Raw genomic sequence first — 26,038 nt, forward strand, 5'->3', positions numbered from 1 at the left:
ATATATCTATATATAGGGTCGTGTCAGTGCTCTCACACGTTCTTCATTTGTGCCTACTTCAGGAACATTTTGCCAGACAGAAATTCACGCATGCACACCCTCTCTCTCTCTCTCTCACACACACACACACTCACACACACACAAATGCACAATGTTTAGGAAAGGGAACTTGTTTAAGGGCCCAGAAAGCACAGAAAAGCTTGCGAGCAGCTTCTTGTTGAGGGATACACTAGAAAAATATATATATACTGTACTGGAATGTATGAGAGCGGATCTTGACTAATAAGATACTCAGACACAAGCATTTAGAGAGCGACACTCATCAACAGTCAATGCAGTTTTTGTATTTGGTGAAACATTTCTTTCAAAGGGAATCATCACTGCTTTATAAAGAGATACCCATGTACGTAAATGTTCCTAAACGTATGGTTGTGTGAACTGTGAGGATGAAAAGAAGCAAAACTCGACAATGATGAAGAAAGTCCTGCTTATAAGATGGAGACGCAGCTGCACTGACAATGTAGTGATGGATGCATCACAGGTAAATCCAGATTTTCTTTTTTTTTTTCTTACTGTTCACTCTCTGTGCTTCCACATGGTTGAATCTAATGTGTGAACTCTTGTTTGATGGAAGAGGGACTTGTGCTCTACATTATGGTGCTCCTATAACACACCAGAACATATTGTTCTTAGCTGGAGACATTATTTGGAAGATCAAATTTGCAGCCGGTGGAAGAGACTGGGGATGGGGAGGAACACCCCCCCCCCCTCCCTTCCCAGTAAATTAATCAAGTTGCCAGTTGTCGGTGCATGAAGCGCCAGGCGACAAACAAAGCTTTACTTTAATGATGGAAAGAAACAAAGACCTGCTCTCCTTCTCCTCAACTCTGACTGACAGGTGTGTACATTACAAAGCTGTGCGTGCACCCAGGTGTGTTTATGTGAAATAGCAGGTGGGCCAGCTGTAACTGACACACGTGACTAGGTGCAGTGACAGCTGGGGGACCACAGAGGAAGAGGTGGAACTCAATGGAGACGGAAAGAGGAGGAGATGGATGGAGATTTGACAGATTAGAAGTGTCTAGGGAGGAGGGGGGAGGGGATGGGGCTGTGAGAGCAATGCATGGATAACTCGGAGTGAGAGCAAGATGAGATATGAAGGTTTGAGCATCTAGTTTTACGCTCCCACAGCTACTGACAGTTGCTGATTTGGGAAAGAGACACAATATGACACATTTCTTATCAAATTGAACTCAACTTGTGACGCACAACTGCATTTCTACCTTGAAGGCAGCAGCTTTATGAATCTGCTACATAAACTGGCAAAAGGCTGTGATGTTCCTCTGGTAATAAGATGAAGCCTGTGTTAACCATGGGACAGCCACCTGACTAATGGCCACAACATAAGGAATGACTATTGGATTAGTACATTTCTGTTCGTACATTGCAGCACATGATTAGGATTTTCATTACAAAATGATCAGTGACAATGATGGACTCTATTATAACCCTTGCCAGCTTGTACCAGTTAATAAAAAAATTTATTTGATTCGTGAATTGTGACTCATATTTTTCTTAGTCTAATAAATGTTCAGTCCATAAAATGTCACAAAATGATGAAAAGTGTCTGTCCCTGTTTCCCAGTAACTAAGGGGCACCAGCAAATGCTTGTCAGTCTAAAACCCAAAGCTGTTGAGTTTCTTATTATATCATGATGTGAAAAGCAGTAACTGCTCACATCTGAGAAGTTTTTTAAGGATAAATGACAATAATTCAACAGTAACAGTATTGATCTAGCATCAAACTGGGATTTTGATCTCCCTTTGCTGTAGTTGTAATCAGACAAAGATTTAAATGTGTTTATCTGTACATTTTTTTGCAATTATAACTTCTGCTGCAGAGCATCAGAACAGATAATGAAAGACAGACTGACATATACACCAGACCCATTTGAATTTAGTTTGTTCACCGATAAATAAGAAACTGCAGAAATACCAAACTGAGCTAATATTGAGACGGTATCGATGTTAGTTCGCCCACTAGAGAGCACAGCTGAGTTAATTTGTTCCACTGAAATATTTCCCAGTCTCTATGTATCTTGATCACAAATAGAAAAAAAATAATGGGGTTCTATTCAGGTTTCTATGCTTATGTTAAATATCAATATTGGACCCAGAAAGGAATTATTATTTCTGAGGTCAACAATAAGCCCTGAAACCATGTGCCGATGGATGATGTGTAACACGTTATGTTTTTGTCCAGACACTGATCTGCATTATACAGACAGATGTTGCACACAGAATAATAGAAACATCTGTCTGCATAAAATGGTACAGTTCCAAAGTATTTTCCAAAATGGCTGTATACCTGAATCAACTGCTCTAAAACAGTCTGAACAAAAACTGAACATTATCAGCTTTATGAAGGAGACCCCATGGCAGGCCTGCTGGATTAGATTCCGCTAGTTTTTGCTAGGTGTACCTAATACATTGCCAGCTGAGTGTATATCATTTAAACAGGCTGTGCTATATTGTAATTCATTAGCTGTGTATACAAGAATTGCTGCATTGTCTTACAGTAAAAGTTATAATTGCTGACAAATACATGAAGAAAATACAATGATTTTATATTGTTTAATTGTCTTTGTATTGTTTACAAATGCTAAATGGATGCGTGAAGGTTAAGGTGTTACCAACATGACAGTTCTTTATCCAACCCATAAGACTAAGAATTTTTCAAGCTGCCTAAGTTCTTTGAGTCACCTGTGACTAGTTGTCACAGAAACACTCAGAGAACCGTGACTGCTTTGTTGTATGTGTTGCTACAGTATTTTCTGCTTTCTTTAGCTACTGTGTGGTAAACATAGAGGGTCTGAGATGTACGTATGAGCTGCAGTTACACCAATTCCGAGAACTTGCCACACATGCGGTGGTCTGGCAGTCACCAGACTGACTAAACACAAAAAGAATCACCCCAAGGCCAAGTATGAGCACAGAGCACAGATCAGCAGGAGCAGGTTTTAATATTCACTAATCCAAAACCAAACATCGCTTTTTTAGACTCCTATGTTTGGTTAACTAAAATCTGTTAAGCACCTTTTCATTTACCACTCATATGAAACCAACAGGCATGAAGGACAGAGTGAGATAAACCAGTGGTACCCCTGACTGTGTATGGAGTCAGGGGTTATTGTGGTATAGCGTAGGTGCTGCAGATCAGGATGGCTGGCAGGAAATGGGAACTACAGAAGCTGTTCAGGGGCAGGTGCTACATCCTCCCCTGCTTTCACTCTCCATATGGCACATCCAAAGCAAATGTAGAGCTGTGTGTCTAGGGACTTGCAAGAAAACAAGCCTTAATACAGGACATGTAGAGCAGCCCAGGCCCCACAACAGTGAAACTTTTAATCATACAGGTGCTGATTAATTAAAAACTGGAAACAGATACGGCTTCGTTTGAGGTGGAAATGAAAAACAAAAATTTGTTAAAACTACACACATATACACACATATAGGAGGAAAAATAAACATGTAGGAAAGGTAAGAAAAGAACATGTCCAGTGAATGAAGTCTTATATTTCTCTCTTTATAACCAGGTTTGTCATCAGAATAGAATAAGGTGAACATGTGAATACTAGCAATTCTTTTTGTGTATCTCGTTCTCAAATGTTCAGCAACTTAAGGATTTCCAGTCAGAGAAAAAAAAAGTAAACATCATAAGCAGTTCTGACAATACAAACGGGACCTTCATTTTCGGTTTTGTGGTGTGCACGTTGAGGGTGGTGAAGAAGGCAGGTGTCTCCCCTTCACAGGCGTTTCTGGGCAATAAGTGAACCCACCACGACCCCAGTCACCAGCGTCATCCCTGCCAGCAGCCACTTCTTGAAATTCTCTTGGGACCTCCTGCTCTCTGCTGCTGCATCCTGCCCAAAGATTTCAGCAAAGTGCTCCTAAAAGACACAGGAAAGGAGAAGAGGAAAGTGAGAGGAAAGGGTTAACACTGAGGTATTTGCTGCTGACAAAATGAGATGAATTCAAATATGAAAGAACTTGCACACTTCCCAAAACTCCCCAGTCAAAACAAAAAAAGCCACATACAGGTTTAGAGAGTCAGGTGGATTCCCTTATATAAAGGTCCTTATGCCTCATACATGCAGATGGCTGCTGCGACACCCACAGTTGGGTGACTGTCACAACCCACACGACATGTGGAAATTTCCATCCACCACAGCAATCACACAGGTAAGGCACCATTACAGCCAGCAAAAGCCCCAAAAGCCACCTGCATTGATGTTGTGCACAGTAATAACAAGATCTTACTGATTAAAGGAAAAATCCACATCATTAAATCCAGACCTACAACCGACAGTGACGGCACTGCTCGCTTTAAATATTTTCCACCCTCCGTTTCCAGACCTCCCCATCGGTTTTGCGGTGGATCCCTGCAGGACCATTATTGCTGCTAACATTCTTTCACACCGTTGTCTTCAGATTGCCAAGTCTGTATTACCGCCCTCTGAAATCATTTCCTGGAAATCAGCTGCAGAAGCAGGCCTGATTATGGACCACAGGGAGGCGCCAGTCAGGCTCAAATCTCATATACAAGCAGCAGCAGATCAGCTGAACTGGACATGGCCTCCTGAGTCACCAACATGAGGTTCATGTTGTTCAAAAGTGTGAGCGCTTCACCTCAGTAAACATAATTTGCGAGGCTAATGCTGTTCCTAAGATCACACCATGAGCCGCTAATCTGTCAAGTGACTAACTCGGATGTCTGATTCTTAGTCAGAGGTGGATTCAACAGGCGGGACAGAGGTTCTGTTATGGAGATGGAGGTGTGGGGGGTGAGGGGGGGCTTACTGGAAACTCTGATGAGAAAGAAACAGGAAGAAGAGGGCAAAAGGACGAGAAAAGCAGTGAAACACAGAAAGAATGCAAATAGGAGAGGAGGTGATGTGTTGATGCTAGAAACAGAGTATTAAAATAAGGGATATTATTGCATCAGTAATAATAATAATGATGATAATAATAATAATAATAATAGGTAGTGGATTTAGAGAACTCTGAACCTAACCCTGACCTCTTGACTCAACTTGAGTTGACTAATCCAGAGAAAGTCATCACAGAATTAACCCTCCGTACAGTCACTGAAGAAAACAAAAAGTAAACACAACCCACCATGACAAGGGCAGAACCTCCATTTTAATCCAGAGATTGAAATATTAAATTGAGTGCATACATGATGTGTGTCTTTAATATAAATGTGCATCAGCAGAAAATGAGTCAATAACTATTAAGTTTTAATCAGCGCTGCCCAGACATTAGTCATTTACCAGACCAAAAACAGGGGTAATACATTTTGTTCTGAGAGTCAATCTACAGTGTGTAATATTTCAAAGCAATGGAAGAGATCACCATTCAAGGAGATGTCTGTTTGCACGAAAGATGTTAGTCAAGACAATCCTCAGAGAATGATCTAATATCCAACTGGGATTTCAGTCTCCCTCTCATGAAGTCAATCTCTGCATTTTAATGAGTTTCGATATTGACCGGATCGATAAGGAAATTAAACAGCATGTCCAACATCTCCTCAGGGCCCTAATGCAGGGCTGCTGGGAAGGCCCCTAAGGTCCGGGATTGCTGAAGAAAACCCACCAGTGAGCAGCATTTTTAGATAATCTCAGAGGTTAGACATATATGAGTGATATAACATGAAGTGAAAGTGACTGGACCGGTTGACAGAGACAAAGGGAAGAAGAGCAGCGTCGAGGATGACGGTTATCATTCCTGAGCCATTCCAAGAGTTTTAGTCATGAGATTTTAGTTTGATTACAGAAGTGTGGAATCCTTTCACGCCCACTTTGTCATCACCAATGGGCTAATGCAAATACAGAATAAAACCGTAACAATGAAACTCACTGGTGCCCAGATCCTTAGGAAACTTGCCAACAATGAGACTACACAGTTAAAGGATGACTTATAAATAATACATGTACAGCATTGGTGCGGTACACTTTCGCATGTCTACTGCAGTATGATACTGCATCAGGTTCTGAGGAAATGAATCTTAGCTTTGTGGGTAATATTTCTAAGAATGTGCAGGATGCAAGCGTGGTGGTGGAAGATAAGGGGGAGGGACACAGCACAGTGATGACCTCACTCCTGAGAAGAGAGCCACGACCTTTACCAGGAACTGACTGGTAGCTCAGTACATGTGCCATAACAAAACTAACATACATATAACAAGTGTTAAACCTCTTACAGTAACAAGATGATTTGCATGTTTTCTATCAGGCTTACTTTACTGAGTTTTTTTCCACAGCTCTTTATCACAACCAAGTCTTTAACAGTAGACCTGACAATTTGTTTTTAAATTTAAAGCTGATCTAGTAAACACTAATAAATCACTATTTTTATTTAAGACTTTAAAAGGTAATAGCTAGGTTTACCATTTGTCAGTAACTCTGTTTGTTTTGTGCAGAACTGTTTTGACACTGCCTAAAGCAGTCCTTCCCTCTCTAGTTGTGCAGGGCAGTTTGTGGGCTCTGAGTAAGCCAATCTGGTCCCACAGTAGCTCTTTTCATTTCATTCATGATTTAGCTATAAACGATCACACACACTTCTCTAAAACACTTTGCAAACTCAGTGAAAAAGTATTCAAGAGAAGCTTTTGCATGTGGGTTAAGTCAATGGTTTCAGTTAAGTAGGAACTAAGGGACTGGAACAGACCCAACAGGTTTGGGAGTTTCACTCCAAGCCCGGCCGCCCCTCTAACAAAATTCACACAAAGTGAGAACTCGGTCGACTGAGGAATCAAAACGAGAGTCTGTGAACTGTCTGTATGAGAGGAAGCTGCCAAGGAACCGTAAATATTTACCTTCAAACTTACCTTGACTTCCTGGTCTGGAACATTTTTAGGAAAGATGGGCTTTCTTGCTAGTCATTAAACTAAAGCTAACCATCAGTGCACATTATGCTACACATGACTACACTGATAGATAGATGGGACCAAAACAGACCACAGAGTGTGTGTGTGTGTAACAATGGGTTGGGTTGAAAACTGTACTAAAGCAAAGCTGCTTTTAAGCATAATGGCCACTGTGCTGCATTAAGGCAGGTGGAATTAATCACAGGGGATGGATAATTGGTACTAAGTAAATAATGACGTAGTGTGATTACATAGTGTGTACATTATGTAACACGAGTCAGTGATTCACAGCAGCTTCTTAAGTGTTCCTTAATAAAGGGGCAGTCTGACCCCAGCCTATCCCTTCCACAACAATGTGAGGAATGTGGGTGTAGAGAACAAAATGTGATGACTGATACCTGAGTGAGCGATATGTCAGGGCATGTTACCTTTCAGTGGACAGGGAATACATCATGAAATGGTGTATTCATTTTGTGGTAGGGGTCAGACATGCACAGATTTTGTGCAAAATTCAATATCACTAATATCTTCATTTGTATACTCACTCCCATCTCACTAGGTCTCAGGCATCAGGATTATATATGTGAGACTGACTCAAAATAAACTACAGTGGCCATGATCAGTGGCTGAAGTGATGTGTTTTTATCATATATGTTGATAACAAAATACAGAATGTCCTTTAAACCTCTGACAACCTGACAGACTACTTTCTTCCTCATTTCTTGTCATGAACAAGGGAAGAGACAAAAATGCATCTGTCCTACAACGTTCTGCTCTGTCCTCATGCTGAACCGCAATCTGTGATACTCTGACATTTTTGTGGCTTTTGTAATAACTGCAAACAGTGACTTACCATCCTAAAATACAATATGAGAGGCTTCTTAACTATTTGTTGACATATTTAAAAGGACACTATACAATACTGCAATCTAACCTTTCTACTCGTGGCAGCAATGATACCAAGTAGCTATGGTCACACCATTGTACTTTATATATTTATTCTATAAAAAGCATCTGTCAATTCCTGTTCTACACCTGTGAATCTGTATACATAATTCATGAGAAAAAGAATCATGCTTCTGTTTCAACTTTCTTAACTCAGGAAATATGGTACCATTAACAGAATGCCTGAGGGGGTCCTGCTGTATTTCTTTATCAGCATTACCAGTCAGATCACTAGGCACATATCAAGGAAGTGCTGTTGTTTGATATGCTCGATCTCTCCCACTCCCACCTAGCAGGTAAACCCTGTCTTTATCTGCTCTCTTCCTTTTCCTTTCACACGGTCATGCCTTTATTTCTTTATCTCTGCTCTGTTCCCACAGGAAATCAGGTGCTAGGCAGCGGCCAGCAGGGTGCTTTCAGGCCTCATCTCGGTGTTTTCTCTTACTGCTTTTCTACGTCTTTAACTTTCTCTTTCGTTGTTAGCAAAGGAGGGGGGAAAGGATGAGAGAAGGATTAGTTCATGAAAGGAAAAGGTTGGATATAAAAGAGAGAAAGGGATAGAAATTGCAAAGTGGTACAGGGAGGAAGATACTGCAGTTGGTTGCCACAGCTACCAAGAAGCAGCTGATTAGTGCGTGTGATGTATGCGGGTATGTCAGGGCGTGTTGGTCCACCTTTGTGACTGATAAATGGCCCAATGCTACATGTGGCGAAAGGAGGATTTTAACGATCATTAGCAGTAGCCTCCCATTCATCAGCCCTGACTTGTTGGTTGCTCCACTGTTGCACCATAACAAGCTGCAACAGTCAAATCCCCTGATGGTGAAACCCTCTGACCACAACCAGTGCACACATACTTACATTTGTTTTCTCTCCTAATGGGGCCTTTACATTCATTTCCTGGAGACTTACTCTAGACTTAACTGTAAACACTACTTGCAAAATCCTAACACTTATACTGACCCTTACCAAACAGGAACCTTAAACCAAGTCCTCACCCTAAAATTTCCCATAAATCACATTGAAGGATATGAGACACCTGTGGCTCAGGTAGTGGGTAAAGTGTCCTTGTGTGTAAAAAGGTGAATGAGGTAAAAACTGTAAGGAGCTTTATCCGTTAAGGTAGACAAGCGCTATAAAAGAGCAGCTCAAGGATTCGCTCCCCACTATGTGAGCTATTGCAGGCACACACACACTCCCACAATGTTGATTAACACCTCACATCTTTTTATGAAAAAAGGAACCTGGACTGAATGAAATTTACTAACTTAAAACAGTACACGGTGTTTGTCACGTGCAATGATTATGTCAAGCTGTATGTAGCAGGCAGGGTGAGAAGAGCAGAAAAATCTAAGTTCCTTAAATGTTTTAGAAATTTAAAAATGACCCAAAAGGTTAAGACACACCAATCAAACTGTCTTCAGTAACTAGTACGATTGACAAGTGCAAAAGCAAAAAAGATATTTCCCCTTATGTTAAATGCACTACTTTCGGAGTTCAAAATATTTCTGATATTAGTTTAAGCTCTTTTCCGAGCAAGAAGATACATACCGTTTAACTAAATTTAAGAAAAAGTTGCTACAATAACCAATGAAACACCTCAATGCCCAAACAAAAGGATGTTTTATGGCAGTTTAAGACAGTCTTGATAAACTATTTGCCCAGTGATCGAAGGGACATAATCTAGAGGGGATGGGGCCTATTGGATGAGGGTTGTTTCTATGTAACACATATTAGATGTGGATTTCCCTTATACACAATAAATGTGTATAAGGAGGAGTGTGTGTTTTCTACACTCTTCCCTGTGCAAAGATCACTTAATCCCTCCTCCACCCTCACAAGATTTTTCTTTTTTTCTCCCTCCCCGAGAGGATTGTGATTGATATCATGATAGCTGTCTTGAACATTGTCATGATGCAATAAAAACAGAATTATAAAAACTAAAATCTAGCATCAGCGAGGCTTAACTAAAACATCTCTGTGACATTACATGCACCAAAAGATGAACTGTGTAATCAAAAAATAATCAACAACTTAATTGAAAACAATAATAATCAGCACTAGTGTCTATGTGATTAAGGATCTTCTGTATTTTGAAGTTCAGCTGTACACCCAAATACAATTCTAAATACAGAGTACTGTGATCTGTGCAACATCTGATCCTGACAGCTTGCTTTCAACAGGCAAGGTCCACAACCTTCAGACGGCTGGAAAGTGGCTGAAACACGTAGATACGGTGACAGTAACGAAACAGTGCTGATGGTAGAAAGAACAATGTAGGTGCTATACACATGCAGTGAAGAGTCCACAAAATTCAGTGTCACTAACTGGAAGGTTCTTAATAGAAAGCTGACAAAGACTCTTTCCTCTGGACACACACATACACTCTCACACATAAGGGCCTCTTGTCTGTGTGTGTACATGCCTCCAGCACTCCCTCTGAATAGCAATGACTTGGCAAAACAATCTAGATCAACCAGCTTTGAACCAGCCCCATCCACAAAGTGTATTTAGAAATGAGCACACAGGTTAAAGTGGAAAGTTACGGGAACTGTAGCAGTCAAGTTCTGTTGCTAACCAGGTGCAAAGGGAAAGTGACAAACAAGAAAACAAATTATTTTCTATGATGAGACAGAAATTTGGACAAGCTTTGGTGTTTGGTGTGGTGGTTTTAGCTTTTAAAAACATTTATCTCTACCTTTTTGGCTTAAAGGGATGAGCAGAATCATCAATCTGGCTGTATGCAGACCTTAAGTATTTCAAAAAGTTTAATCAGTCCACAGCATTTTGTTAGAGAACCCAACTGAAGATTGAGCTATTTCTATTATTTCTAAATCTAAATGACAACTTGCAACTATGATCCAATCATTAGGTTCTTAATACCTTGTGGCTACTATATTTATAAGCCAAATGTGCAGTAACCTTTGAACCCTTGCAGTGTGGGCAATGTGTGTTAAAATGTGAACCGACTCACATTAAAGCAGAGACTCACCACAGAGCCTGAACAACAGAAAACACATAAGTGCTGAAATAATTAAAGTCTGCACTGAACGTTGTTTTCAAGACCCAGTCTCCAATGCCACCCTTACCTCAGTGAAACTGTCTGAGGTACAGACCTTCACTACCATAAGAATGTTTTAAGCTTCCTATGATGCAATTGTGACATGAAGGGCATATCTTTTTATCAATGTACAGTTTGTTACTTGAATGAATGAGTGAGCAGAGTCATGTGTCTTGAGTCATCTACCCAGTCACTGAATGACCAGGAAAGGGAGGGCTTTTGTTGTCCTTTTCCCCTCTACATCTAAGACATTATAAAAACTGTTTCTCAAGAATCCTCTGAGTGCTAGATTTTCATGTTTATGCACATTTATTAGCATAAACCTTAAACAAAATAGATTAAAACCCCAAAAGCAAGAAGGATCTAAACATATGCGGTGTTGTAGAAAAAGGGGAAGCAGAATCATTGTTAAATCAAGAGTTAGCAAGAAGCCAATGAACCCAAAACCTGCTGGTCAGTCAGTCACAAGGAGGAGGTACTGGCTCATTTAAAAATGGTTCTGTGTCAAACTGAGCAACACTTCCTGTAAAGTTTGGATGTGTACACGCAAACACTGTATGGTCACGCTTATGTGCTCTGCAATGCACCCTTGGGCCAGAGTTCAGTTTCAAACATAACGCATCATGTGTTTTTGTTTATTGAGTAAAGTGCATCTGATGAAATACCTATGAGTTGACAGGATGTTCTCGTGGTGAACAAAGATGACGTCAAATAAGCAAACAGTGCGGATTAAGGTTCAAGCACAGTAAGTGAACGTGTTTTCTTATGCTATGATCTCTGGCTTTCATTGTGACAAATTGCCCATATGTGAATCAGTGACCCATTCAGATTTAGGAAACATTCTATTATCTTCCAAGATTCAAATAAACGACCAGAGGAAGTAGACTAACACAAATGGGACCAGCTGTCCAAGTGGACAGGCAAGAAGGGCCTTGGTAAGTGTAGTCACCAAAAACCCACTGCCCACCTGTTCCAGAGTGGCTGATGGTAAGGTTTACCTTTAAGCATAATGATGACCCAAAGCATATGGCCAAGGCAACACTAGAATAAATGGATTGAATGACTCAGTCTCTGTCAAAGCTCAGATGTGAACCTGTAGAACAGAAGATCATCTGCGGACAGACATGAAGATGTTCACAGAAGTTCACAGAAGAAACAGAATGGGATAAACTGCCCAAAGTCACTTACACAAAGACATACCCACAGAGGCCTGAAAGTTGAATTGCTCAGAAAGATGTTTCTATAAGTTACTGAACAAAGCATCCAAATACTTGTATTTAGGAACTCTGTTTTCATTCAAATTAATTAGGGGGATATTTTCCCCACACAGTGCTTATGTCAGTCTCAACATGACCTATAAGAAAATATAATGGACTGTTAAAACACATCATAACCTTCAACATTGTCATCACCATCACATGATTATAATTACTGTATTCATAATCGCCACTACTAGCTGTATTATTCTTGAGGCCTAGGGGGTTGCATGATGTCAGTTGTAGTCTTTATAGCATCAAATATTTGGCCAGTTACAAAAAAAAAAAAAAAAAAAAAAAAAAAAAAAAAAACAATGCAAGTGCCTGTTCCTCATTTCTTATCAATCTCCTCATCGTCTTCACAAGTTCCATCTCTTCCTGCTCCTCCTCAATGCCTTCCGGCCCTTATTCATCCTTATCAAAAACTGTCATGGCATTTTCAGCAGCAAAGGAGTCAGGCAGACTTCTAAATATTTTCTGATTCTTTTATTAGGGCTACAGGCTATCTTAGGAAGGTTTTTCTGCACACTATGAGCCCACAGCAAAAGTCAAATCTTACATTTTTACCATTTAGGAAATTCCCTTTTAGTAGCAAGTATGAAAGCTCAACAAATTCTACTTGAGCTAGTGACACTAGATAATAATAAGGGCAAAGTCCAGATGAAAAACAAGAATGATGGGGAACTTGTCCAAAATATAAGACTGCACAAGCTAACAGTCAAAAAAGAGAAAAAATGCAAACACAGGAAAATATGACAAATACCTATTAAAGTTACTGATCCCTGAAGAAGAGTTCATCCATCCAGATCGGGATGGATAAAAAATGTGCTTGTTTCATACAGCAGGAATTCTATTTTCCATTACTTATGTAGCTGTTTTACATTTAACTATTCACTGTGGTTCCTCTCTACCCATTTTTCCTAAGTACTGGTTGGAGTAAGAAAAAATGACATTTAAAACGACAGGCTGCCAGGCAGCAGCCCTAGGTATACAGAAGAATCAAACTTTGTCTTTGCCTGTCAGTTGTTAGGCTATTTCGCACTCTTGTTAACATTATGCTCTTGGCTTGATCACTGCCACCCAAAGCATGAGATCAGTGCTTTTAGATGCATTGAGAGGGTGGATCAGGGTGACAAGAGAACTGGTTTGAAGTGTAATGGATCATGTCCAAGCTGTAAAAAATAAGTTGTGATGCTTGCCAGTGTTTGTGCCAGGATGCGAGTGTCTGTAGGTATTCTCATTTTGGACTTTGGAGCAGGCCTTATGTGAGTGTATGTGCACATGTTGAGCCGGCAGTGAGGCTATGAATTAAAGACAAGATTAATGAGTCAGGACATAGAAGTTCAGACTCCAATCTGTTCCCTGCCTCACTCTTGGGGCTGCTTCATCCCCCAAAACCCCATTCTGTCAACAAATACACACAATTACACACACATACAAGTACACACACACACACACACACACACACACACCTGAGAGAGAGAGAGAGAGAGAGAGAGAGGGAGAGAGAGAGAAAGAGAGAGAGCACCTGTTTAAGTAGGTTTAAGCTACAGAAGAACAGAGAGGTAGCTGAAGCAAAGTGAGACTGGATGTCTTCAGCAGTATAGGCCATCTTCCTACCCAGACACCATAAGACCTGCCATCTGTCTGGAAGCGGGAGAAACAAAAATTGAGAGAACAAGAAGGAAAAAAAAAAAGAGGAAACTAGAACAAAAGAACAAGGGAGAAAGAGACAGTGGAAAAACAGACAAAACAATTGGAAAATGAAAAGGATGAAAGCCATGAGGGGAAAAGTATTTTGAAAGAGAAATAAGTGGCTGCAGTGAGGCTCAGTGACAAATTTCCTTGAAGCTACACCTCCCATTTATAACTGCACATTTTCACAAAATTTGAGGACATGAAATAAACAAATTCCCCAGAATCACTTCAGCAGAATATCTATAGGCCATGCACAAGTCCATTTTTTCTTTCTATTATACCTCTATCCTATTGCAGAGCTACTGAAGATATAGTTTATTATTACTGCTTAGCCCCTTGGCCATTCAAACAAGACTATGACGAACATAATAATCATGGCCTTAATACTCTTTATCATCATTTAGTCCTTGTGTGATATGAGATTGGTTGCAGCATCACCATGAAATACTCATCAACCCTCTCTATCCATCCCTCGGCTCTCTCATTTTAATACATGCCATAAGTCTCATTAATCCCATGATATGCTTCATAATCTGATCGCAGATATGAGTGCAGAGAGAGAGAAACAGAAGAAAAGAAGACAGATATAAAAAGAAGGATAGGAATTCACCCAGAGAGGAGAGGGATGCAAGCTGATACTTCGGCTTTGCCCTCAGCTGCATGAAAGCGGGAGAAAAATAAGAATATTGCAGGAGAATGTGTAGGGATGAGAGCCAGAGCAAGGAGGTAAAAATAAGGGGACAAGCAGACAGAAGAAGATGGGAGATTGGGGTGGGGGGTAGACTTGCTCGTGACCTGATTTCACCACTAAGCCTCGGAGAAGTGGAGCAGCATGTAGGCAACCAAATGAAGAATTTTCGCTCTGCTCCGCAAACATACAGCTGTTCTGTTCATACAACATGTAAGCTTCTCATACAGAAATGTATACCACCCACAAACCAAACCACACCATACATGCACTATAAGCTGTTGACCTGCATACTGCATCCTCATCTAGCTGAGTCACCACCTTCATCTTCCTCTCCGTCTGGCTTTCTTGCCATCTGCATCTGCCTCTCAAGCCTTGTCTTTAATGCTGCACTACAATGGAAGTCTGATATCTACCAAAGCTGCTGTAACAGCACCAGCTCTGCAGATTGCTGGCAGTATCGACACACACATTTATGTATACATAAATAGTTTGTAGGGAAAACACAAAGCCAGGTGAAGAAATTCAGATGTGGTCTAAATGCTGCAAACCTAGTCATTAGAGACTGTATCAGTCTCTCTCTGCTGTGTCTTTTTGACTGTATGCCATGCTCTAGGGCTACAGGTCATCTTTCTCACAAGACTAAAAGATGTTCTGACAGAAACTGTAAACACACGCAGAGGGAAGCTGCTGTCTAAAGTCCTGCTCTTTCAGTTATTACACAAATAAAACTGACCAGAGTGGCTATAAACTCACTTTGGTGTTAAATTGGTTAAATATTCCTTGCGTCCTAACCTTGAATTCTTAACATATTCAAAATACACAGTTTTTCTTAAGTATCAATCACAATAAATTGATGGCAAATTTTCATTCAGGCTACACTGGACTAGCTGTGTATAGTTTTGTGTCACTTTGTTCCTAATATCCTTTGCACTAGTTTGCAACATGTAAATAGAGCAGAAGTCATTCTTGCAATTCTTGCAGGAATGTTTACTGCACAATATTCATCAAACATGAACATGTAGTCGCCTCCTGGAACCACACAAAAATTAACTGGTTAAGTCCCTCTGCTTAAAGGCACACACCTGAAATGTGAACGTGAAAACATGCGACATGTCCCTGATGTTCTTGTCATAAACCTGGAGGCAAGTGAATCATACAATCTGTTTACTGCTATTTTCAAGCTGTGATCACAACTGAGACCAAACACACACAAAAATGAAATAATAACACTTGAGCTTAAACACATGCATACAAAAACAACCCATCCACGGTTGAGCAGCTACATTCATATGAAACCATTTAAAGATCAATCTGCATACAGCCACCCACCGCACAGAGGCGTTTATTGAGGGTGCTCAAACAAAAGTGCCCACCATTGATCCAATGCAAAAAGAGCTTGCAGAAGCATTGTCTGTGTGTGGGGTTTTTGTGTGTCACAAGTTAAAGAATGAGACAATGACAAAGTCGCATTTAGATCGGTGCATCCTTTTCAGTAATCGCTTTGTCTGCAAAATGACGACACACCTGTGGGCACAACTAAAAAGCCAGTAAAACAAATTCCTGTTTGTGTGTATGTGGCCACAGGTCCTTTGTTTGAGGTAGTCACATGACCGCGCCGCCCAGCTCCACTCTGCAGCGCACAACCATAGAATACATTGCTCAAATGTATGAGACAACAACTTATGTATGTGATTACAAACAAGCACACACTGATGAAACTTTTCTTGATGAGCAAAACAATGTCCCTAAAACAAAACGAGGAAAGCAAAAACCGTCTCCCTCAATTAGCCATACGTGAGCCAGTAGCAATAAAGGAAGAGCAGGAGGATGGAGCGGGAGAGGGATGAGGATGGAGGAAAAGAGGGATGAAGGGAAAGATGAAGGAATGGTGGCAGCCGCAGGGGTTAGAGTGGAGGTATGGTGGTAGTGAGCAGGGACCAAGTCAGAGTTGATCGATTGCTATGATGACGATGTGACAGGCGATGTCCGCGTGTCTGTTTTTCATCCACAAACATCGGGGGTGAGCAATAAACCAGGTACATGCGAAAAAGAATGACAAGGCATGTGGTAGCATATCTGCTTTGTATTATGTTTAGCCACTATATATTGGAAGAAACAGTAGAGATAGATGGGTGGTGGGATGAAGAAACAGAGATGAAAGGTAGGAAAGAAGGGGGAGGAAGGGTAGAGAAGGGCAGGAATAAAGGAGCTAAAAAGTGATGAACAGAGCAGGAAGGGGGGGGAGGATGGGAGGTATGCAATGAAAAATAAGGGACAAAAATCGATTGGTGGTGGGGGGAGGTGTGTATGTAGAGGAGATGGAAGGACATGGGAGAAAAGCTGAGGGAGCGATGTATAGAAGATGAAGGCTAAAGACTACAGAGATCGAGACAGAGGCGGGCTGGATAGATCCCAAGGGTGAGATTTCCTGCTCTTCTCCGATAGGGCAGCCTGACAGACGACTCTGTGGATCTAACTGCCTATCCTATGTGCATGTTAATTACACCGAGAAAGAGAAAGGGAGTGAGCTAGAGAGAGGGAGGGTGAAAGAGGGAGTAAATAAGTCTGCCAAGGAGAATGGCACAAAGGAAGCTCAGGTGTTTCCCTTGTCAAAACAAGTAAATGGACTTACCCTCCATCAGTCTTTAATTACAGCCTCAGTGTCCAACCCTCTTGACAGTACAGCCAGCATTCATTATCACACATATAGATAAACACAGTTTGTTACAATATCCCATGTTTGGTATTGTCAACAACTCATGAAAAAGTCAAAACACATGTTGTTCCATCTCCAAATACTGTTTGACTTCCTCCATCCAGTACTAAAGATTCTGGTAATGACAATGTATTTTGAAATTTTTAAAAAGACAGCAATTTAACAGTTGGGCCGGCAATGAGTTTTGTAGGAAACATCCCTTAAGAGAATTTCTTGGGACCGTTTTACCCAGATAAAACAAAACATCTGGTGCTCCATTGTGTATTTCAGGACAGCGTATATCGGATGGAGCCATTGAAAAAGTGTTTATGACACTGGTCTTTTCATGGGAATTGTTAACTGCCAAATATATAAAATACTACCAGATTCATCACTTAACTACTATACTAAAATGGCATAACAACATAAACATACAGCCATATGTGGCAGAGGTGATAAAAGACAGGCTAAAAAAAAAATGTGTGGACATATTTGCTGTAGTTACATTTTCCTTGACCTTACTGAGACCAATCAACAGCACAATGCAGAACAATGGGATTGATGGTCTTTTTTCCCCCTGTCTTTTCTCTACTGGAACCCTCCCTGACTCCCATCCAGCTCCAGCTAAGATTCCCAGACTGCGGCAGCGTGGTTTTTCTAAATACGTTTAGCCTTTATTAGTCTGTCAGAGGGAAAAAAACATTGTTTCCCCAGTAGCAGGTCGTGATATTATTCATCTATAATTGGTAATAACCCCATACCCCCACCCTGAGGCAGCTCAATCTCCACTGAGTAATCACTGCGATCGTCTGCTCTGTTGGAAACAGCATTATTAGGTTGATGGCACTGTCTCTACCTCTACTGCCTGCCAAAGAGGTTTATTATCTGACAATATATGGCTTTACTCCTGAGCATCTTTAAAAACTATAGGCTGTGGAGGGAGAATCTGCTTGAGATTATTTACCCCACATCCCAAACTACTATCAAATATGTGCATCTTGGACAGTGGAAGCTCCAAAATAAGCTCCAGTGGGATCATTTAGGCTGAGGTTTTATCAGTGTGTATGACAGCACAAGGTGTTGTGCTGTGCAAAACACCTTTCACTTTTCAAATTTTAATTGTCACCTCAACTATTCAACAAGCTCAGCCCAAAAGACTGCTTCACTGTGTGTGTTTATGTGCAGGACTGTTTATGTGGCAGTGGTTAAAGAGAACAATAGCTTTGCAAGAGCATGATCCTTGTCTTAAAACTTACATAAAGCTTAAACAACCACAAATAATATAAAACTCCCAAATTTTGGAAAACACTACTGAGCTGCATCAACAGTGAGACAAGACTAGTTTCAAAAGACTTATATTTTTCCATTGTCCGAATATCACCTGCGAACAAACTTTTGACTTCCAATCATTTGTTCCTATAATAATTCATTAAAACAACAAATATTTCAATATTTGGAACATAAGATCATGAGACAGAGTGATTGCTGAGTGAAAGAGAAAGTGACCTTGCTGCTGCTAAGAACACACTAATATTTCATCAGCTAACACTAAGGGCACACCTGCCTCACAGCTATACTCAGGTTCCCACATCTGCCAACGGCTGTGTGCTTCATCCCTGTGAGGAGGCATCAGGGGAGCGAACGAAGGAAGAAAGAGGGAAATAAAGGACAGAAAGAAAGAAAAACATCAAAGTCTCTTGTGGGTTTACAGAGAGGCTCTGGTACATTTCGGGGAACATGCAGGTTTGTTTTGAACAGTCAAACCACAAAAAGAAATTTTTATTGTGACAGAGAGGGGAAAGAGTAATGAGACGAATTAAGACTCCAGCGGTAAACCACCTACTTAAGTGTATATTCTATAATACACACTTCACCTCAGAACCACACCTGCGTAGTGTCTCTCTCTATGAATAACTAACAGGGAGTATGACAAGACAAAGCTGTTTCTACAAACACCAGGCAATTGAATCAACAAAATAAAAGTGAATCATATAAAGCTTAAAAGGGAAGGAAGTGGCATCATGTGCTCAAGAAAAGCAGGAGAAGTGAAACCATAGCAGAAGGCACTGTCTGCGTGCTGATCCATTCAGTATTTCTCATGAAGTCATTCACTTCTCCAAGTGGTAGTGGCATGCAAGTTACTAATCACATGCAGCTACAGCATGTTCACTGCTGTCGTTAGCCACACTTGTTGCTAAGCAAACCATCCTGTACAATTGTGTAAATGTTTTTGTGTTTGAGAGACTGTGTGTGGGTGCCTACATCATTATGGCTATATGAAATCAACCGCACATGACAGATGTGTTAATTACGCTGCGCTGACACTGATGATAAAAATATGGCCAGGAAGAGATTTCGATTACTCCTCATGGTTGATCTGTTTTTACCCTGAATGTGCTAAATGTTTTTAGACCTTCCAATTTTCATTATCTGAGATTTTAGCTGCCCAAAGGATTTCGTGGAAATCTTTGAAAGTTGGGGTCAAACTATGTTGCAAAGCTTTCACATATATCCTGTCACCTGATTTTTTTAATCTTATCCTCCCCAATGCCGTCCTTCATGTTATCACCAGGTTTCAGCACAGCCATGATTAGATTTTCTTAGGGGTATACTGTTTAGCCAATGGGATTTTAGTTTTCCATAGGATCAACCTTTGACCTGGTGTTATACAGCACTGCAGTGAATATAAGCAGCCCCTCCTCTCACTGCCACTCTCCTTCAAACCATCAAATGGCCAGCACAAAGGAAAAGCTGACCTTAACTGTCCTGGAACAGTTCACGCACTCACACACACGGGGTCTGTCAGTACCAGGACAGGCTTATTTTAAAGCTGACCCCAGAAAAATAAAACAAAGGTTTCATCTTTTCCCAGGTGTCTTGGTAAAGAAGATAACAGAAGAGAGGACACGGCAGGAGCAAAAAACGAGACTGAGAGGAAAAAAACAAAGCACAGAGCCAATCAACTGACCAGAGTAAAACAAAGGGCTATCTGTAAAAGCTCTGGACTATATCCCACACTGTGATGAGAGAACTTCGATCCCCAGGCAGGCAGGCTACAGACAGATACAAAGCCCTAATGTAGCCTGTTAAGCTCCCACTTCGATTCAGCTCACTGGGCTCCATACTGCTGATCAATTAAAGAACAGCTGAACCAGCTGCTGACCACACAAACATTCTGTTTTTATTGCTTCTAAGCACAGATGTTTTTAAATACCATGTGCTGCCTTTTTCCTACACTATTATATCTAACCTGAAGTCTTTTCTTCTCTGCCAGTGGCAGAGCCAACCCCACCCTTGTGCCAGGTTACAATCTCGTGAAGGCTGATACATTCGAAATGTATGCATGCTGGCTTATCTTTGACCTGTATAAGCCAAGTCACAAAATCTATAATGAAATAAAACTGCTCTGGATTTTCTTGTCTTAGTGAGATACAACTCACCACCGTTGATATAGTATCACTAAAGGTCAGTCCAAGCAGATAATCAGGCCTCTTTGTTTAGAAAAACACAGCCAACCAACAGACACATGACGCATATCGACACCCTTGAAGAAATCAGGTCTTAACAGTAACACTGCTGGAGAATCACCTCTCAGACAGCCAACAGAACCAAAAACAAAACCATGTAGCATGGATACACATTTCGAGAAATAAAACTATTAAAATGCAGTCAGGACTCCTGTTTCGATCTACACAGCCTCAGTTTTTCTTTTGCACAAAATTGCACCATATAATGTTGCAGGGACGTAATATGAAAGGGTCAATACAAGCAAACAGTAAGCTATAACACTGATGGCACTCAAACACTTTTTTCCTTTGTATGCTTAAGTGTTTCTGTGTGTGTGAGACTCACCCATCCTCCCTGGCTTTGGATCCAGGGCTCAATGTGGTTGTCCAGGTAGAGGGTCATCCACTCCACAATCCTGCCCACCAGTGGACTCATCTCCTTCTCCACACACTCGACACACAGAGCCCCGCCGAATGCAAAAAGCCCTATGATGCGACCCCAGTTGACACCGTCCCGGAACACTTCATCCATCACACTCTCGAAGCTTTGGTAGGCCGTGGCTGGCGTGATATGCAGCTGGTTGTGCAGATCGCTGAAAGCACGGGCGTATCGTAGCTCAAACTCGTTGGCTGAGTCCCGGAGGGCCTCTTTCACTGCATCCAGGCTTGCCGTGGACTGCAAATGTTCTTGTCGCAGCGGGGACGCTGGGGGGGTCCCAGGACTTGTGCCATTAAAAGTCCCGTTGGCATGCGTTGCTATCCGCTGTTCCTCACCTGACTCAGCCTCTCCCCCATCAGTCCTGTTCTGTTGCTCATTGAGTTCTATGTAGATGAGAGGATAGTTTCTCTGGGAGAGTTTATATTTTATGTAGAAAACCACCAGTTCCCTGTTTTGAGACATTTTGTTTTTAAATATGCTTTTCTTTTCACTCCAGTCCGTCTCTGCTCCTCTCTTGATTAAGCCTTGCTCTCTTCAGACCACCATGGTCAGCTGACATCCAGAGGACACTTGGGTGGTGAAAACCAAACCTACACAGGGCTGACAAATCAGCTCAGGCCCTGTAGAAAGACAACAATGAAAGGTCAAAGTCTGGATAGCCTATAAGTATGCTGTGATTATGTGTATGTGTGTATATGTATTTGAAGAAGGGCTGGCGTGCATGGATTGCTGTAGACTTTCAAATTAAATTTGGACAGGTAGGGTCAAAGTGCATCTCTCTAATTGGGCCATAAAATATAGAGCAGATGGCAGTTATATTAAAGAGACAGTAGTAGAGCAAGCGTGTGTGTGAGACAGACGAGACAAAGGAAGGGGTGGTGTGAGGAAGGTGAGATTTAGGTGAAGGGAGACCAGAGGGACAGTCTGGTCCATGCAGACAGTGACCATCTCCTACTCGGTGTGCTCTGACCTCCAGTCTGAGTTTTTACGCAGCTCGTCTCTGCTCCAGTTGTCTCTGTCACCATTACACACACAGATCTGCATATGCCACAGTGATGAGCCTGTCCTTGAGTCTACATAGGAAACGGACTTTTCTCTGACATTTCCAGCATCCAACAACTTATTTCATTATCATTTCATTATTGTGTTGGAGGGTAGTGTGAATGCATTATTACATGAATTATCCTCATGGTTTTACATCACTGCTGCAAGCACTACTATGCTTTTCTATGAAAGCATGAATCTCATTCTTAAATACAGCATGATTATTTTAAGATGACTTTGCCCACATAGTAGCTGCCATTATTTACCATCTCAAATACAGATACTTTTGTTTTTATTAACCTGGTGTTAGAATGAGCTGTTGCATTAATGCTTCAATGACCAAAAAAAGAAATCCAAATAAGTTAATTTCCTTTTGCTGACAGTGTAGTGTAGGTTCCAGTGTAAGAATGCACTAAACATTTACTAAACTCAAAGCCAGAAACTACTCAGAATATTTGAGAATATCTTGAGTAAATTTGGTGGTTTAGTGTTGATGTATGAAACCACATCTGAACTCTTGTGTTAAGAGATTAAGCACTGAGCAATCTCGTATGATGGGGTCAACCTGACCCCTGGTATCTTGTGGGGAACACAGTTTTATTAATCTACTGGTTATAGATACACAAGTATGTAATTGTAAAATACCATTATTCCAAATTAAAAGCATAAAGTCAGAAGCCAAAAACTGAAGGATTACAATGCTATAATAAACACATGTATATACAAATATAGTCCTTAATACAGAAAGAGATATGGACAAGCTGTTTAGTAGTTATGTGATTCTCTTAACGCCTCCTGACACCTGTTAAATACTAGGTTGTTAAACCCAGTGATGTAGTGATTGCTAAATTGTTGGTGCACTTTAGCTTTGATTAACAATCATCAAAAGGGAACAGCAACACCTTACATGATAAATCAATTAAAAGGAAATCAACTATTTTGACAAACAATTATGGAAAACACCATTATTATTATCATCATTATTAAGGTTTGAATGGTTTTCCAGGTAAACAAGACATCTGATTAAATCACTTTGGGCAATTTTTACCATTTGCCAATATTTCAAAGACCAAATGATAAATAAATTAGCTGAAAACCTCTAGAAAAAAAACAAAAAACAAAAAAACAAAAACTGCTGCTTTAGAAACAAACACTTCTAAAAACATATTGGCAAAATCACTAAGATGTATAGTAAAAAATGACTTTGCTCAAGCTGTATATCCAAATGCTGCAGCCAGTGATGTAGATGGTCCTACATCCCTCAGACAAAAGAACATATGAGAGAGCAGGCATCTGATGAAGCCATTCTCTCAGCCTAAACTGGTGTAGGCAGCCAGGCATACACAAAGATATGAGAGGAACATGACCTGCTGATGATCCCAAACTGCCTACTGGTTATCATGTGGGAACATGACCTTTTCTAATAACAATATTGACATTTAAACTGATAAGTGGTCGGACCTAATAATTACTGTGCCAGGCAGTTGGGAGGAAGCTCCATGCAAATAGTGTTAGTGACACTACATCACACATACAATAGCTACTCTTCTCAACTGCACAAAACAAGTCCGATACGGGTTCTACTGGCTCCTGGTCCAACAAGCAAACAGCCGCGGTTTTATTAAGACCAAAAAAAAAAACGTTCAACTTTTCATTTTTAAAGAATATGCGCACAGCAGAACATTTCGACTATAATTAGACGCTAAAGAAACAGAAAGTATTACAGCAGATAAAGACCCAGAAGGCAGCAATGTTTACAATGGCCACATGGTCCCATGCTCCCAACACGTGGCTCGCGTTTTAATAGCACAGCACTGATGTAAACACCACACAGCTTCTACCGAAATACCAGCGAATCGCAACGAAATGTAGCACCTGAACGCAACATCTGCCATGAGGCTCGCTCAAATATTAACTCAAATAAAGCAGACTGGAGACTGTGTCGTGTTTGTTATGTTGGAGTCTGGACTCTAACTTGCAGATAAACCAGCTGAGGATAAGTTACGATACTATACTGCCTCTGTAGGCTACTGTACTGTACGCCAGCTCCGTCTGTTTACCGATGTAAATACATCGACAAAACATTTCATTTTACTAGTCATCTCTGAAATAAAACCCACTATAGCAGATTCGAAGACTAATACGAGTCTTACCAGCTGTGCTGAGCAAAATCACATGAAGTTACCCTCGGTTGGTTCACAGCTTCTTTCTGCCAAATGTCCCAAATCTGTTAAGTCTGTCTGTCGCTCCGTTAGTGAAAAAGCTGTCAAAATCTAAAAGAATGTAAAATACCCACTTTGCGTGAAGGAGTGTGTGTTTGCACGTATCCTCCCACGTCTCCCCGTCCGCTGCTTACACGCCCAGCCCCTTGATATTACGTAACACAATGGCTTCAGAAGAATCCGAATATCTGCATCACGATCGCGTCGAGAATCCTCCTTTCTACTGGCTTTAAACACAAGCCTCCACATATCACACAACTCCATAGAGTAATACAGTCTGGGAGGAAATTATAATGCTGTCTGGCCTACACTACGGGCTGTAATTAAACAATGTGTGGATCAGTTACAGACTCTGATGTATATAATGCTATGTAATGTTAACTCTGTGTACATGACTTACTAGTGTGGGGTGTGTGTCTGTGCTGTTTGTTTACATTTGATCTTTCACAGAGCTTCTTTTGTTTTGTGCATTAGCTAAAATACAAATGACAAGACCGGTGCACTTCCTTTCTCTATCCTGTCAGGGCAGTTAGTTTTAAAATTATTCGGTTTGTTGTTGATTTACTCAACAACCATTCCTACTATTTCCCATCAAAAGCATATTTCTCTCATTTCATTTATTAAAGGAATGAGCAGGCTTAGCAGGGGCACTTGAAGGCACCACAAGCCACTGTTACCACCCCTTTAAGACCTGTAATCACACTGCATTTTAAAAAATTCCACTTTACAACACCACCCGTTGCCCCAGCTATGAACAGACTTCATCAAACTAAGAATATGCAATAGAAAACTGATTTTTAAGCCAAGCATGAGAGACGCAGACACGGCTCCGCCTGCTCCAGCCTTAGAGTAGGTGGCTGCTGAAGATGGCTGTCACTGTCATGCAGCTTACACGGTCTTAGTGTAGTCGCACATTTGTAGACCTCAAACCAAGAAAGGTGAATTTTATGTGGGGAAAAAAACATTCAGTGCAGTCTACAAATATACTGTGCATCAAACACAATGCAATTTGACGGATAAAAGCAACAGGGAACAAAATAGTTTCCTGTATTCTTCCAAATCTGTCGACCTCCTTCCTCTAGCTGGATTCAGGGGAAAATCCACCTTTTACTGTTACTTCTCACGTAAATTCACCAACAGTTAACACACAAGCATCAGAAACACATTCCCAAATTAACCAGAAGCTCTTACTTGTAGGATGGTCTCCATAAAATCATGTCTGATGGCTAAAAATCCAGACCCCTGCTGGAATAATCCTACCCGTCATTGCTAGCTTGCCCCGGCTAACACCGACGGAGCTCAGCTAGCCCAGCTACCGGCTACCACAGATCCGCCCACAGCTACGTTCCCTACGTAACTCCACCATGCCAGCCTGCCACACTGATGACAGCTTCAACCAGCATGGAGACCCTGCGAAAGACGCATTATGGAGAAAAATGTAGTCTTTTCGCTGATTTGACACGAGAGCAAACGTTAGCTAGTAGCGTTAGCATTGTCTGGCTAATGTTAGCGCTAACAGGCTAAAAAGTCCGCTAGTTTTGATGCTGTGACCCC

General features: G+C 41.0%; 1 protein-coding gene across 1 annotated transcript; it reads right to left on the reverse strand.

Annotated features, from left to right (window-relative positions):
• Positions 1 to 2,619: 2,619 nt before the first annotated feature.
• Positions 2,620 to 25,831, reverse strand: bcl2l1 (BCL2 like 1). Its single transcript, XM_026331451.1, has 3 exons — positions 25,676 to 25,831; positions 21,126 to 21,838; positions 2,620 to 3,949 (listed from the first exon to the last, which is right to left on the reverse strand). The coding sequence occupies exons 2-3, from the start codon at positions 21,678 to 21,680 to the stop codon at positions 3,806 to 3,808; spliced, it is 699 nt and encodes a 232-aa protein (XP_026187236.1). The 5' UTR covers positions 21,681 to 21,838; positions 25,676 to 25,831; the 3' UTR covers positions 2,620 to 3,805.
• Positions 25,832 to 26,038: the final 207 nt, after the last annotated feature.

The sequence above is a fragment of the Mastacembelus armatus genome, chromosome 7 (genome assembly GCF_900324485.2).
Source record: "Mastacembelus armatus chromosome 7, fMasArm1.2, whole genome shotgun sequence".
Lineage (NCBI taxonomy): Eukaryota > Metazoa > Chordata > Actinopteri > Synbranchiformes > Mastacembelidae > Mastacembelus > Mastacembelus armatus.

Coding starts and splice junctions, on each gene's coding strand:
- bcl2l1 (XM_026331451.1), bottom strand. CDS start 21,680: ATGTCTCAAAACAGGGAACTGGTGGTTTTCTACATAAAATATAAACTC. Junction 3,950..21,125: donor TCCAAAGCCAGGGAGGATGG/GTGAGTCTCACA, acceptor TGTGTCTTTTAG/GAGCACTTTGCTGAAATCTT.